The sequence below is a fragment of the Thermothielavioides terrestris genome, chromosome 1 (genome assembly GCF_000226115.1).
Source record: "Thermothielavioides terrestris NRRL 8126 chromosome 1, complete sequence".
Taxonomy (NCBI): Eukaryota; Fungi; Ascomycota; class Sordariomycetes; order Sordariales; family Chaetomiaceae; genus Thermothielavioides; species Thermothielavioides terrestris.
In genome coordinates, this window is record NC_016457.1 from 7,138,388 (window position 1) to 7,154,556 (window position 16,169).

At 38.9% G+C, this 16,169-nt stretch overlaps 1 protein-coding gene across 1 annotated transcript; it reads right to left on the reverse strand.

Moving 5' to 3' along the window:
• Window positions 1-14,025: 14,025 nt before the first annotated feature.
• THITE_2149316 (uncharacterized protein) lies at window positions 14,026-15,250 on the reverse strand (the record flags this gene model as incomplete). Its single annotated transcript, XM_003650325.1, has 3 exons — window positions 15,226-15,250; window positions 14,893-15,134; window positions 14,026-14,844 (listed from the first exon to the last, which is right to left on the reverse strand). Exons 2-3 carry the CDS (start codon window positions 14,938-14,940, stop codon window positions 14,026-14,028), a joined length of 867 nt encoding a protein of 288 aa, XP_003650373.1. The 5' UTR covers window positions 14,941-15,134; window positions 15,226-15,250.
• Window positions 15,251-16,169: the final 919 nt, after the last annotated feature.

The following is a 16,169-nucleotide window of genomic DNA, read 5'->3' on the forward strand; positions in this document are numbered from 1 at the left end:
CCCTTATCCTTCTATAGGCGAGGATAACGCTTAACGATGTTAATAAATCGTTGTACTAGCTTACAATCTTAGGTATATACGTATATACCCTTTGAAGTAAGTATCTCTAGTAAGTCGGTAGGTATCTTAAGGCCTAGAGTCGAATGCTTCTCTAGTACTACTGGCTTATAGTTATCTATAGGCAATTTAAGGCTAGGATTATACCTATTGGTATAACTATTAGCCTTTAGCGTAGGAGGTGTATTGCGCTTATTGGTAGAATCTAGGTATATAGGCTTAGAGCTTAGATTATACCTATTGGTATAGCCTTCAATACTAGGATCCTAGATTGATTAGCGTAATGTAGACTAGGCTAGCTAGCCTAGTAGGTATACCAATTGGTATAATATAGATCTAGATTCGGATAAAGTAGTTAGCTAATATATTATATCGCTATAAGGCGTTAAGGACTCTAGTAGATCTTAAGAAGATACTAGAGATTAAGATGAAATATCGTTTATAAGTTGTACTAAGTCTCCTAGAATAGCGTGAACTAGGCTATATATATCGAAGGCAGCTAATATACTAGGGTTGGTATACTAAATGGCGGTCTAAACTAAACTAGAGCTTATAGTAGTAGACGATATAGTAGTTAAAGCGGTTACTATAGTCAATGCTATAAAGGCTGTCTCCTAGGAATAGGCGATATAACTACTATCGTTAATATCTTTAATTTAGCCAATGGGGTAGCGCTTTAGAATAGTAAGAACTCCCTTAGTTAGGTTCTTAAGAGCTACTACCTTAGAGGTCTTAACGTTGACAATAGCATTTAGTATAGTAGAATAGCGAGCGTTGAACATTATAGACCAACCTATTAGGAGAGGTTTATATTCTATAGCAACGAACGCTTCTTATTTAGGCTATAAGGTAACAATATATATAGTCTTGACCTTATATATATAGAGAAATGTCTAGGTATATATAGCGAATGGTATATCGAATCTTCTTAGGATACTATATAAGTTAGCAATCTTTATACTATAATCGATAGAGGTCTAATATAGATCTAGGAAGTTAGCTCCTAATAGGAGGTTGGCGAATAGCTTATCTACTACCTAGGTAGACTAAGTAAACTTAAGGAGGGTTAGGCTAATAGCAGTGATACTTAGTAGGTAAATGACGAAGGTTGCCTATTAGGTAGGCGAGGTCTTTCTAATGCTACAAATTTGGCTATTATAGTGTTTAATCGAGTGTTCGAGGGTACTTAAGAAGGTTTTGTCAATGATTAAACGGCTAGTACCTAGATCAAGGTAAACTTCTAAGTCTTTATAGCTAGGCTAAATATAGGCCTTGATATACAAGTAGGTGTAGGCGCTATATAGGCTGTCGATACTTAGGTTGGCCGTTTCGGGGGCCTCTTATACCTCTAAGTCGATGGCGAAGTCTATAGCTAGACTAGAGCCTTTGGCAAGTAGGATATCGTCCTCCGAAGCGTTATTAGCAATAGCGATTATATACTCTAAGCACTTGATAGTACTAGAAGCGGCTACTAAATAGGTTTTTAGGTACTTAAAAAGCTAGTTCTACAAATTATATAGGGTATTATAGTATCTGTAGGTTCGACGGCTTAGGTTGGCTTAATTAGCTCGATAGCGGCAAACGCTTTTAGGAACAATTGTCTTACTATAAGCGCGGATATATATATTGGTAGTAGGAACTATGTTGAATGTCTAATAACACTTGTAATAGGTCAGCTTTGAATTATAAACTATATAGGCAATATCCGATTTGTCGATGCCATTGGAAATAGATGACTTATAATCAGCCTTAGCTTCGTTATTAGCTTCTAAATCGGATAACGTCTTTAAATTAGTATTGTCAATAAGGTGTATATAGTCTTAGGCTCGATCGTTATACTTAGGATTACGGTTATCCAAATAGTGCTTGCCACCTTGGTCGTGATCTCGGTTATAGTGGTTATCGTCGTAGTTCTAGCGGTCGTTACTATAGCGATCGGCGTATCTAGAGAGCTTTTTATTAGACTTGGTATTACTAGAAATAGTAGACTTATTAGTAAGCAAAGACTTCTTCAACTCTAGGAACTTATTATAAGCTATAGTAATAAGTGTAGGCTATACTTCTATAATCTTATATATATAGCGTACTAGAGTATACTTTATCTTAGGCTATAGAAAAAAAAATATAATAGTCGAGTCCAAACGGTTGTAAATAGTGCCTATAGCGTTATACTAGTTTGAATTGTTATAATTGATTTAGCCTATTATATATATAAAATGTAACTTCTTTTAGAAGAAGTTCATTAAAGCGTTAGGGTTCTCTATAATATGCCTAATAATTAACTATCCTCGGTTGAACTTGTTGATAGCTATTTAACGATCTATTATAAAACGCTCTACTAATTGATTAAAGACTATATAAAGACCTACTTAATACTACTATAAACGCTCCTATATAGTAACTTCGCTATTCTACTAGAGGAGAGCTTGGTTAGTAAGAACTATAGATAGAAGGTATAAGATTTACTAGGCTATATCGTAGCTAATGTCTAAGTCCTCTAGAAAAGTTGATAAACGCTAGATAAAGCAATGGATATTAGTAAAAATCACGTTCTTACTATCTATAACGATGCCTATATCGTCTAGGTCCTCGTAGTTAGGATTGAAAGTACCAATATTATCGTACTTAATCTTGAAGATAGAGATAGATTAGCTGCCTCTAGTACTTATAGTATTATAAGAGTGCTCTTAGTAGCTATAGTTTAAAGGAGGCAAGAAAGGTGGGTAGTTGTTGTTTAGGCAGCTATTTAGACAGCGCCCTTTATCACTATTGTCTAGGTCGCTTAGGTCGTTTAGATTATAGCCGCTAGCGCTAGGGGGCCGCCTAAGAAGTGATATAGCCTAGCGTTAGCTACCCTAAGGCGGCCCACCTTAAGGAGGGTCGCTTAAAGGCGACTTAGCCTAGTGCTAGCCGCCTAGGCGCGAATTGTTAGGGTATATAATATAGGCCTAGTATACTAGCGGTGTGCCTATAGCTAGGTTATAAGCTATATTGATGTCGACGCCCTCTAAGGGAATAGGAAAGGCGGTTTATATACGAAGTTGAGTAGGCTAGACTAGGGGAGGTGCGTAGAGGCTCTCTATTAGAGAGGCTACCGTTGCTACTAAGTAGCGGCTCTAAATCGAAGGGGTATATAGCTATAGCTTTGTAGTCGATATAAGAGTAGCTAGTAGAGGCTCTTTAGCTAGCCTAAGATTAGTTGATAGGTTCTTAGTAGTTAACTAAGTAATAGCATTATCGATTTTGCTTAGCTAATTATCTATATTATATATATACTATATAAGGAGCTTTTCTTAATACTAGACCTATTAGACGACTTTGCTAGTTTAAATAGTAGCTACTTAAAGTTGACCTATAACCTTTAGTAGGTCTTTAAAGTAGTTGTAAAAGTTCGTTAACCTATTAAGTATAGGTCGAATCTCAGTAACGTTAGCCTAAAGTTGATTAACTATAGTAATAGTGCTCTTAAGTAAAGTGGTATATTCGTCGATAATCTAGCTAAGCTACTTAACAAAAGGCCAATTAGTATTGACCTTGATATATTCTAGGAGGTTCAGAATATCTTTCGCTTCCTTAGGATTGCTCTAAGTATCTTCGAAGGATAGCTTATCGCCTAGTTGAGTATTATTAGGATCATCCTCTTAGTTGGCGACGATGTAGCGATAAGTATATTCCTAGGAAGTAGGCAGCTCTAGAGCTAGAGGAATAAAACCCTTATATAGGGTGTATAACGTCTCTTTAATCTTCTTAGATATAGCGGTATTGTACTTAGAGAGTTGCTTAGCTAGCGAGGAGGTGTAAGAACGAGTGTTATAGCTATAATTGGCTATCTTGCCTATTGCCTTAGTTTAAACTATAGAAGTTAGGTCGAATAGGTATATTATTAATATATTGATAGTTAACGAAGGCCTAATGAAAGGTTCGTCGTTGGGCTAGAGAAAAGGGCGTTCTAATCGCTATTGGCCGTCGCTATTGCGTAAGAAGAACTAGATAGTTGATTGGCCATTGCTGTTAGCGATATTGTTGGCGATCGCTATTGCGTAGACTGATTGATCGATAGCTAAAGATCGTAATCGCTGTCGGTAGAACCGCTATACGATCGAGGCTCTTCGATTGAACCGTCGTTCGAAGGTAGGATTAGGTGCTTCTAACGTTGTCGACCTCGTTAAGTCGCTATACGAAGAAAGCGGGGGTTCAATTGGCTATTGCTATCGGTAAAGCCGCTATATAGGCTAGTCGATTGATAACGAAAGAAGAAAATGATTAGGTCAATGATCTTATAGTCGTAGCTATCACTTAATATAGAGAAGTGCTATAGATATATAGAATAATAAGATGTCGATTGATGATGGTGGTAGATCGAAGATCTAGGCGGCGGTGTGCTAAGAAATATATGCCTATAGGGCAGAACATATGTGCGTACCCTGCCTGCCCGATCGGGCCTAGCGTTGTAAACTCTGCAACGTAGGGCGTGGGGTACCCTTATCTAATCTATGTATATAGATATATAGGTTATATGACCCCGCTATTCCTCTTGCCCTATATCACTACCGCTAAGCCGGCTACTATTCTAGCTCTACGAGATGCTCTATATTAGGATACTCAATTGAGCATAGACTTTGCTATAGTATACGCTAAACGCTATTACGATAGTAAACACTGCGACATTGAGTTCAATGTAGGCAACAAGGTTTATTTATGCCTATACTATAGTTACTATCTCCTAGGTAACCTATCCTAGAAGTATTTGCAATAGTGTACTAGGCCTTTTCCAATTAAGCGCTACGTTAGCCACCTAGCTTACGAATTAGATCTCCTAGCTAATATAGGTATCTACCTAGTCATTTCTATCGCTCACCTTCGCTTAGCTCCTTAGGAAGACGATCCTTTCAACTATAATACGCTGCCTTTTAGCCTAATCGTCGACTCTCAATCGGACTACTCCTCTAATAACAACGAATCGAGCGATAAATACGAGGTTAATATAATCCTTGACTATAAAGTTATATATAAAGGCCTAAAATACCTAATTAAATAGACTAGCTACGACTAAGAAAAGAGTATCTAAAAGACTATACTCAAGCTACGTTATATATAGCGTCTAATCAACGAATACTAGGCTCGTAAAGGCGATCATCTAGATCGCCTAGTCTTTCGAGAAGAGCCTCCTATACCTGATCAAGTACCTCAACCGGCCTGTAAGCGTAGCCGGCCTTGTAAGAACCTTGTTCCTACTAACGATAACAAGATATAAAAGAAGTTAGTTGATTGCTATCTAGATCAATCTAGCACTACGCTTCTAGCTCTACGTCGTAGTACTTGATTGAAGGGTATTTAACGATACAGAGGATCTAGATAGGTAAGGCAATGAGGGCATTGCCGTTTTTTCCTATAGGCCTGGACTTGATATAGGGTAGGAGGAATAGGGGGGGTTATATGACCTATATGTCTATATACGTAGATTAGATAAGGGTGCTCTACGCCCTACGTTGCAGACTTTGCAACGCTAGGCCCATTTAGGCAGGCGGTGTACGCATATGTGTTCTGCCCTATAGGCATATATTTCTTAGCGTACCACTGCCTAGATCTTCAATCTACTACGATCATTAATCTATATCTTGTTATTCTACGCATCTACAGCACTTCTCCGCATCATATTTATAACTACTAGCTATATTAAGAAGCTTAGAATAAGAGAGTTAACGTAGATTATATACCTTTAAATTAGATATTAGCTAATAGCTTAATAAAGGCGCTAGAACTAGAGCCCTATAAGAAGTTTATAGCAATACTCAATCTAGCGAATATCTAGGCCCTTATTAAGATCTACGTCTATTAAGTGACGTAGAAGGAAGAAATATAGAGCTAGAAGAAGGCTCTAGCTAAATAGAAGGTTCGGTTTATAGTATAATATATAGGATTAAGAAAGGTAGGTGTCACGGCATATATACGAACCGCTGTTGAGTAGGAGCTAGCATAGCTCTAAGACGGAGTGAGCACCTAGAACCTAGAAGTTTATATCTATAACGTACGATATAACGTATATGCTCGGAGCCTAGGAACCGTAGCTAAAAGGGTAGGCAGTCGCCTACCGAGGCGGAGGAAGATTCCTTATCCTCTAAGGATTAGCCTCTAATTATAATAGGAGATATATGTAGATAGTGTCGCCTTAGAAACTGCAACTACTTGCCCTAGTCACTACTATAGTACTGTTGTACTTCTTTGCTTTGAGGTATTTTACTAGTAGTACTTAAAGACTCCTATTATAGATTCTAATGCTTCTTCCTCTACTAGCTAAGATGCTGTCTATTTATAGTACCTCGACTTAGATACCTATATCCTTGTCCTACTTATCGCTATTAGTCATTGTCAATTCGTCTATAAATCTAGTGCAACTTTATAATTCTGAAATAGGGTCTCTTCCTAGCTTTTGCCATCTATCTCCTTTACTTCCTAGTGTTCTACCGTAGGGAGAGACGCTCTCTATAGGGGACCTACTATAGAGGGTATAAGCCTATATTACTTAGCTTTGGGCTCTAAAGGAGCTTAAGGACTAGGAGTAAGAATTGCTTTAGTCGTTAGGAATAGGTAAATCGCCTAGTAAACGGAAAAGGAATAGTGTTAGATCAATTAACAATAGTAAAGATAGAGGGTAGGATCGCTAAACTATTAAGGTTAAGAACATTATACTATTGGAAAAGAACATTACCTTTTAAAAACGTTGGATTTAGCTCTAAGATCTTTATCGAGCCTTTAAGGGTAACCCTAAATGCTTTAAAATAGAAAAGAATTAGATTCTTTTTACTGTTAATAAGATAGAGTAAACGCTATATACCTATTGGTATAGCTACTACAACAACCTGCTAAAAGAAAAATGAGTAGTAGTAGAGTCGATATAGAGGGTCTTTAAAGACTAGACCACTTTGTATATCAAGGACCTTGCTAATAGTTAGTTGGAAATCGCTAAGGCTATCAACTAGGCAAAGTAATAAGAGAGCTAGAGCCCTTTAAACTTTTACTAATACCTTGATTCCTTAGAGGCCTAGACTAAGCGCTAAGACAATAAGAAATAGGCTCTTTTATTCTACTCTAAGTTGTTGCTATAGATTTAGTTGTATATTGACTAATATTTCTTTAAAAAACCTAAGACCTATAAGGCTATAGTTCGGCTAGTAATCTAGATCTAGAATATTAAGTAGCGTAATATTCGCTAGAGACCTCTGAAGGTCGATTAAAGATCTAGGCGGTTCTCCGATTATAAATAGCGAGGTCGAGGGCAATCTATATATTAGGATCGTTATAGTTAGCCCTACTTTAATAATGTAGTAGAGAAGGAAAAGTGGAGCTATAACGACAAAGAGACGAAGGATAGGAGTAACAATTCCTTTACTTATTGGACCTATAGTAAGATAGGTTACTTCTCCTATAACTGCTTTAAAAAGCCTAAAGGTATAGGCAAGGTTAGAGGTATAAGACGTTGAGGCTATAGAGGTATTTGTTATACCCTAAGAACCGAGTATAAAACGAGCCTTAGTTATTTGTAAGACGATAGCGAAAAGGAGGGAAAAGCTTATACCTAATAGTAGACCTTAGTACTATTAGCGTACTCTTCCTATATAGGGACTAAGTTATAGAATATTTCTAAGCTATTGCTACCCTATATATTAAAAAACCCTAGGAGGTTATAGTAGATTTAGATACTTATACTAAGATTGATATAGTTAGCCTTAAGTTTGTAAAGCAGTATTATCTTCCTATAGTGAAGCCCTCTTTGCTATAAACTTGTATAGTAGACGCTTAGGTGTCCTAGTCGTATAGAGTGTTCTCTATACCTCTAGAGCTATTAGACGGAAGAGGTGTAATATAGAGGCTTAACGTCTCTTATATAGCTATTGAACGCCCTTTGATCAAGGGAGGGTTAGCTATTATTTTAGAGATATCTACAATAGTAGAAGAATATATCTTGCTATTTCTAGTAGCTAAAGAATAGTAGTTTATATCTAAGACCATTAAAGTTCGTTTTAAACGTCTAAAGCAGTTTACTAAAACGTTATGCTAAAAACCCTATATTTATGCTCTATTTATATACCCCGATGTACTGTAAGCTCTGTTCTCTAAGGAGGAGGAGGACGAAGAGACGTAGGTAAAACTGTTCTAAGGTAAGGACGAAATCCCTAAGGAGCTCTAAGACTTTACTAATATATTGGACTCTACTAAAGCCGATATTCTACCGCTATATTGTAAGACCGATTATACTATTGAGCTATTGCTAGGTACGATACTACTAGTAGGGCCTATTTACCTATTAGATTAAAAGGAGTTGGATATCCTTAAGGAAAACTTTTGTAAAAACCTAGCGAAAGGGCGTATCTAAGAATCTTAGAGCCTAGCTATAAGCTTGGTTTTATTTATACTTAAGAAGGATAGTACTCTCCGACTTTATATCGATTACTAAGGGCTTAATAAAATTATAAGGAAGAACCGCTATCTATTGCCTTTAATTTTAAAGATCTTAGACTATACAATTAGTACTAAGTACTTTAGTAAGTTGGATATTAAAGAGGCCTATTACCGAATCTATATCAAGGAGGGGGATAAATGGAAGATAGCCTTTTATATCTAATATAGCCTATTCGAATATTTGGTTATACTCTTTAAGTTAACCAATGCTTTAGCAACCTTCTAAAGTTATATCTATTAGGCACTAAGGCGACTTATAGACGATTTCTATATAGCTTTCTTTAATAACGTCCTTATCTTTTTAAAAGACTATAATATCTATACTTCCTATATTTGGCAAGTCCTTAAGAAGCTACGAGCTATATAGTTATACTATAAGCTAAACAAATGTTAGTTTTACTAACGTAAAGTCGAATTCCTTAGATACCTAGTGACTTCTAAGGGAATTACTATAGATCTAACCTAAGTTTAAACTATTTAGAAATAGCTAGAGCCTACTACTTACTAGGATATTTAAATCTTCCTTAGGTTCTATAATTTTTATTAGCGGTTTATCTCCTACTATTTAGAATTAGCGTTGCTTCTAACTGCCCTACTAAAGGGATTAGAAAAGGGAAGGAAACTAGGATCCCTCTAATTCATTAGTAAGGAATAAACGGCTTTTAAGCAACTTAAGTAAGCTTTTATAGAGGCGTTAACATTACGCTACTATAACCTATAGAGGAAGGTAACTATTGAGACTAATACCTTCGACTTCGCTATAGGAGCGGTCTTATCTTAAGAAGAAGATAATAGGATAAGACAACCTATAGCCTTTTAGTTAGCTAAGTTCTTTAGATTGCCTAAGAATTATAGGACACCTAATAAGGAAATAATAGCGATTATTAAGGCCTTTAAGCATTAGCGCTATTATATTAAAGGGAGTAACTTTCTAGTTATTGTCCTCTCTAACTACAATAATCTATAGAGCTTTATAAAACAGATATACTTAAATAGACACTAAGCTAGGTGGTATATATACCTTATAGAGTACAATTTTATTATTAAGCACTAGGCGGATAAACGAAACCTAGCTAACAGGCTATTAAGGAGACCCAACTACGAAGAAGGGTCGGCTTTAGAACGTATAGTATAGTTGCCAACTCTATAGAATAAGATAGTTAGACTCTAGCAAATGTTTGCTAAAGAGAGGCTTCTATATATTCAATCTATTATATAGATAGGTATAAGATACTAGATGTCTAATAGCGTAGAGAGCCAACTATATATTAGCCCTAAGATAGCTATAAAACGTTAGACAATCACTACCTAGCTAGTAAAGTAGAGTACTTAAGAGCCCTCTAATATAGACGAACTTAAAGAATTGTTTAATCGAGAGCAAATCGTTCCTAGAAAGGTCGTAGCTACTTATATACAAAGCGAAGCCTTATATAACTTAGTACCTTCTAAAACAATAAGAGAGTTGATCCTAGAGTTGTAAAACTTAAATCTAGTAACGCAAAGAATCAAAGACCACCTATAGACTCTATAGCAAAGAACTAATGTTACCTTTAAATAGAAGTTAGGACTTGATAACGAGCTATTATATTAAGCTAAGCTTTATATCTCTATTAAGGAGGCTATAAAGCAAAAGCTCCTTAGGCGATACTATAATGATCTCTTAGCGAAATACTTTAGTTATAACTAAACTAAGGAGTTAGTATAATGGAAGTACTATTAGCTAAGTATCGATAGAGAAGTAAACGAATACTATAATATCTACCTAGTATATTAGTACTAGAAACCATTAAGATATCGACCTTATAGTAACCTTTAATCGCTATTAATACTAATATAACCTTAGAGTAAGATTGCTATAGATTTTATTATAGGTTTTCCTATAATAGAACAACTAGATAGCGAAAAGGATATAATCCTAGTTATAGTCGACCAGTATACGAAGATAAGTCGATTCTTCTTTATCTTAACCTCTATTTATAGCTAAGAGTTAGTAGAACTCCTCTATCGAGAGATTGAGCTTAAGTACAAAGTACCTTATAGATACTTTAGTAATCGAGGCTTAGTCTTTACCTTCTAATTCTAGAGCGATCTTTGCTATTTAAACTAAGTAAACTATAGACTTTTAATAGCATTTTACTCCTAAACCAATAGCTAAACTAAATAAATAAACTAAACCTTTATCCAATACCTCTAATATTTTATCTCTTTAAATCCTATTACTTAGGCAATACTCCTCTCTAAAGCTAAATTCGTTTATAATAATTCCGTTAATACAACTATTGGCGTTACCCCTTTTCGAGTATTTATAGGTTACAACCCTACGATTTCCCATTATATTGAGGACGATGCTCAATAGAGGAGGGTACTATACTCTAACGTAGTAGAATAGATTAAGAAGCTTAAGAAATTACGCTAATAGCTAGAGCAACATTGGGCCAACGCTATAGCAAGTTAGAAACAGTACTACAACGAAAAATATAAGCTAATAGAGTTCTAGAAGGGAGCCCTAGTTAAGTTGTCTATTTAGAATCTAAGACTTAAGACTAGTAAGAAGCTAAAGCCCTAGTTCGTTAGGCTATTCTAAGTATTAGACTAAGTAGGATCGCTAGCGTATTAGTTGGCCTTATTATATAAATATATAAAGCTATATAATATATTCCTAGTAGCTTTGTTAGAGCCTTAGTATATACGAACTATAGCTAAAGAAACCTAGATGCTAATGCTAGACCTAGAGGATAATAAAGAATAAGAGGTCGAAGAAGTATAGGTTAAACAATAAATCGAAGGCGAAATATTCTTTTAGGTAAAGTAGGTAGATTAGCTATTAGAGTATAACTAGTAGGTCTACAAAGATAATATAGCGAACGTATAGTGGATAATCTACTAGTTTCGATAAATATATAAAGCTACTACTAAAAGGAAGCGAGGGGAGGACGCTTAAAGTGTATTAAGCAATATATAATATAGCGATATTAGGTCGGCTTAGTCGTAGCTAGAGACTAATATACGTAAATTAATTTATATAGTTATATATAGATAAAATAGCTAGACCCTCTCCCTAAAACCTTAATTAAACTATAAGAGAACGTTAGGTTAGCGACTTATAGAGTAGATAGATCTACTCTATTAGGTCTAGGGCATTTTCGTAATCGCCAATTTTATTAGTAAGCAATAGGATCAACTCTTTAGCGAAATTATATTTTACCTATATCTAGGTAAGATAGCCTATATTGTTAGGACAAAGGCGGTAAGCCCTTTTCAAGTCCTATACTTCTAGCTTACATTGGTACTAAATCGCTATTAATATTCTTAGTAATTAGCCTAAGGGATAGATAGGAGTGACCTACTATCAACAAAGATATATTATCTAAGCGCTTAGGCTATAAAAAGAGGAAAACGTTGAGTTCTATATATTTGACAACTATAGCCTTAAAGGCTAGTTGCTAGTCGGTTATAAGGCGCTTATTCAACGTAATACTATAGATATAGCGGTAAGCCTCGTCTATAGCGTAGAATATATTGACTAACTTTTTTGATAAATGTACAATGTTGTAGTAAATGTCGTCTAAAAAGGCGAATTCCTTATTATTCTCCTAACTACTAAAGGACTTACAATTAGATAGAACTTGACTTTCCTTAGCCTTATAGAGGAGGTGAGCGATATATAAACCGATTATTAGATTAGTTAAATCGCTAGATATTATACCTATAGCTTAATAAAGTTAGTAGACGAACTATTGCTAAGTATTAGTCCTAAGCTACCTACCGATATATAAATATCTTTCCTTTTAATATATTGGTCGTAGCGACTTAAAGAGGACTTAGTAATAATGTACTTAGGAATAACAGGTATTAACGAGTTATATAGAAGATTTTTATACGTTGTATATAGACATTTGAGGTATAGCGACTTCTTATAGGCGGGAAGTATAAGAAACTCTTTAAGATCTATAATAAATTAGTAGAGAAAAGGTAGTAAGTATAAAACGAAGAGAAACGACGATATATAGATAGTAATGAACGTAAGAATATAAAGTAAGTAAATAGAGAAGAAGAGAACGTTATAATTAATAAGATAATAATATATAAAGAAAAGAAAATACAAAGTGCAAAGTGTAGCTATAATAAAGTGAATTTAAAAGCGAGAAGTAGATAGTTTATATACAATAGTAAAATATAAATTATTATAAAAAGGGTAAAGCGTACTATATATATTGCTCTAGCAACTAGTCTAACTTTATAGGGATACTCTACTAAATCCTAGGCGAAGCTCGTAGTTAGGTAGACAACCTATTACTCTTTGTACCGCTAGTCGGTGAGTCTGTATAGGTAGACGGACCTTTTCTAGAGATCGGGCAATGTGGTACGCTGTCGACTACGAAGTCTAAACTTGTCCTAAACTGTTATAGCACGTGTGCAAACCGCTGTCGAGTAGGAGCCGGTATAGCTCCAAGACGGAGTGAGCACCTAGAACCTAGAAGCTTATATCTATAATATACGATATGACGTATATGCTCGGAGCCTGGGAACCATAGCTAAAAGGGTGGGCAGTTGCCTACCGAGGCGGAGGAAGATTCCTGATCCTCTAAGGATCAGCCTTTGATTACAATAGGAGATATACGTAGACAGTGTTGCCTTGGAAACTGCAACTACTTGCCCTAGTCACTGCTGTGGTACTGTTGTACTTCTCTGCCTTGAGGCATCTCACCAGTAGCACTCGAAGACTCCTGTTACAGTAGGCGCGTAAAGCTCGGTAGATCAGGGCAATAGTAGAAGGACCTTAACACTATAGAATTGCTAGATTAGGAAGGACGTAGCGTTGGGAATAGCTTTATAGATTACTAGATTTGGTAGGCTAGAGCCGGAGGCTCGACCTAGGGGGGTGTGTTAGAACTAGCCCGGCCCGGGGCACCGGGCCGGCCTACCGAGATTAGGATCCACCGGCTTGATACCCAACTGCCGCCCAAGACTAGGCTCCTGATCAGGAGAACTCTCCTACAATACAACATCCTGAACACCACGATTGATCCCAGTTGTACGCATTGCTTGCATCGTGATAGCTTCATCTTCCTGAGCCTGCGCAGCGGTTCCAACAGTCCCTATGTCGCACTACCTCTTTTTTGACGAAATGTCGTTTCTCGCAGTGGAATTCTCGGAAAGGACTGTATTTGAGTCTTGGTGAGGGAATACAAGAAGCCATGTCGGTGGCCTATACAGCCCTCCCTTTCACACCGGTGTTAGGTGTATTAAGTTGACGGACATCTTGAAATCCCACCCACCGAAGCCAAATATCCAAGTCCTCTGGTTTTCTTTCTAACAAAAGAGTGCACATTCTTGGCTGCGAAGGCCCGTGATGAGATTCTAAATAAAAAGAAAGAAAAAAGAAAGAAAGAAGGAAAAAACAAAGAAAGAAAGAAAGAATCCCAGAACGAAGTTTCAAAAGAGAGACCGCATATGTTCGTCTACCTGAAGAATCCCACAGAGTGAGAAGAAAGGTCGAGGTGAAGGCTAGAAGATCGGCCTACCAAGGCAGTCCCAATTTCCAATGGAGCCCGACGCGGAGGCCATTACGGCAAGGAGACCGCCTGCGTCGCCATTACGGTCAAGCATGGCCTCGGCTTCCATCCTCTGCAGCCGGAGAGCTTCGTGTTGCTTGTTCATGTCGTCGTCGACGAGGAGGTCGTCGTTGGCGAGGTGGCCGTCCGCACAGCTGTCCTCTCGACAAAGTCCCCAAATTGGCGGTTCGCTTGCCTGGTCCATGCCCAACGCCGAATAGCGTGCACTTGAGTTCAAGGTAACAGTTGAAGAGGTGGGATCCGAACACAAAGAGACGCAGTCCTCGTCATCGTCTTCTGGTAATTCGGCAAATTCAAAGGTGAGATCCCCATCAAACGGATAGCGCAGTGGCGGTTGGACAAGCCAATCTGGTCTGTTGCAGAACCTTGGTTCGAGCGGGCATGCCTGGGAGGGATAATTGCCGGGAGGTTGTAGGTGCTGCGAGGCGACCAAGATTCTGTGAGCCCAGTCGAGCCCGCCGCTGAAGCTCACGTCACTCGCGGTGTCGTCGACGTCGAGAAGATGACGAGTCGTGAACTTGGGGTACGAACTGCCAGGGAAAGTCCAGTCGAGCTTGATGAAGCAGTCTCCGGCTCTTGCACTGCCCCGGATTGCGTCTACATTGCGGCTGCTTAGGAAGGCCACTAGACGGGCAGAAATGACGTGGGAAGCACCGTGATCGTGGCTTAGGGCTTCCACAGCGTATCCCTGGGGCCGGGCCAAGACACCGTCCTGGCCGTACACTGACAGCTCTTGGATGCAGATTGTCGACTGGGACGGGTCAGCAAAATGGCTATTTGAGTGGCCAGCGGAGCCTACAGATTCGGCACCCAACGCGTCCTCGCGATGGTTCGTGCTTGACAACATGTTTGAACGTCTTCGGGTGCGATAGAAAAGCTCAGATGTGGATTTGGGGAGCGAGCAGAGCACATCGAGACTGCAAATGACACTGGAAGGCCTGTTTGAGATGATACGGGGCCCAATGCGAAAATGGAGGTGTGTTCGGTGGTGGTCGCGTACACAGCGAATTACCCCCGATCTGCCTAAGTGTCGGGACTTGACTTGTTTTATATTGGCCAGTTAGAACTCAAAGCCTGCAACCAGGCTTCAAGACGAGGCTGCGGTCTTGGGGTCATGACACGGGCTGCATACCTTAGGTATCTGAGGCACATTGACAATCACCGACACCGAATAGTAACAATGAGGACGGCAAGTGTGGGTACCTTGGGAAGTACCTCGGGCGGCATCCGGAATCGGCCTCGAATCTCGTCCTCTCTGCAAACTCAGCAGTCTTGTCCTCACTGCTAGCTCAGCAGTCTCGCCAAGGTGACCGGGCACGCCTGCTGTTTCTGGAAATTGTATTTTCGGCTGGTTTCGGGATCACATCTGGCAACCCCGTCAGCTGGTTGGCTGGCCACCCCGTGAAGCGGCTGCAGGCGCGCAAAGGCGCCTTCGTTCGCGGCCCGACCAATCCGTACCTGCTCGGTGGCCCTGCGAAGAGTGTGTTGGGAAAGTTGCAATAACCAACCTACAAAGTCCCATCTCGTGAATAACCCCCGTTCAGTTGCTTGACATACCTGGTACCTCAGGTAGGTCAGGCCAGGCGATGCTTGTGTCCCGGTTCACTCAGAATTGTGCAGCAAGGGGCAAAGAGCACAGTGGAAGCCGCATCTCTGAGTTGTCTCAGGAGGCATCTGCATCTTCGTGTGTGGATGCGGCCCGATCGGCGACTTTGAGAACCCTGGTTCGCGCACCGCCCACACAAGCACCAGCTTGAGCCTGCTACAGGTAGCTGCCTACCTACGCTAATGCAGCTCGTTGTTGCGAGCGTGGAATGGATTCGGTTTAAACTGTATGTACCTACCAAGGTATCTCATGGTACCTAAGCTTACAACTCTGCCAGACGGGATCGGTCGCCTCGCTGCTGCACCTTCCATCCACAGCAAGCCCGCTTCCCAAAGGCGAACCAATGTGTTGAAGCCTCTCGTGCCATAAAACTTTGCCCTTGGTTCCCGTAGTCCATTAAGAAGGCACTCCTCTCCCTTCGCCCTCTCACAAGGGAAGCACTCGACCCAATAGTCAGCTTAAGGTACCTT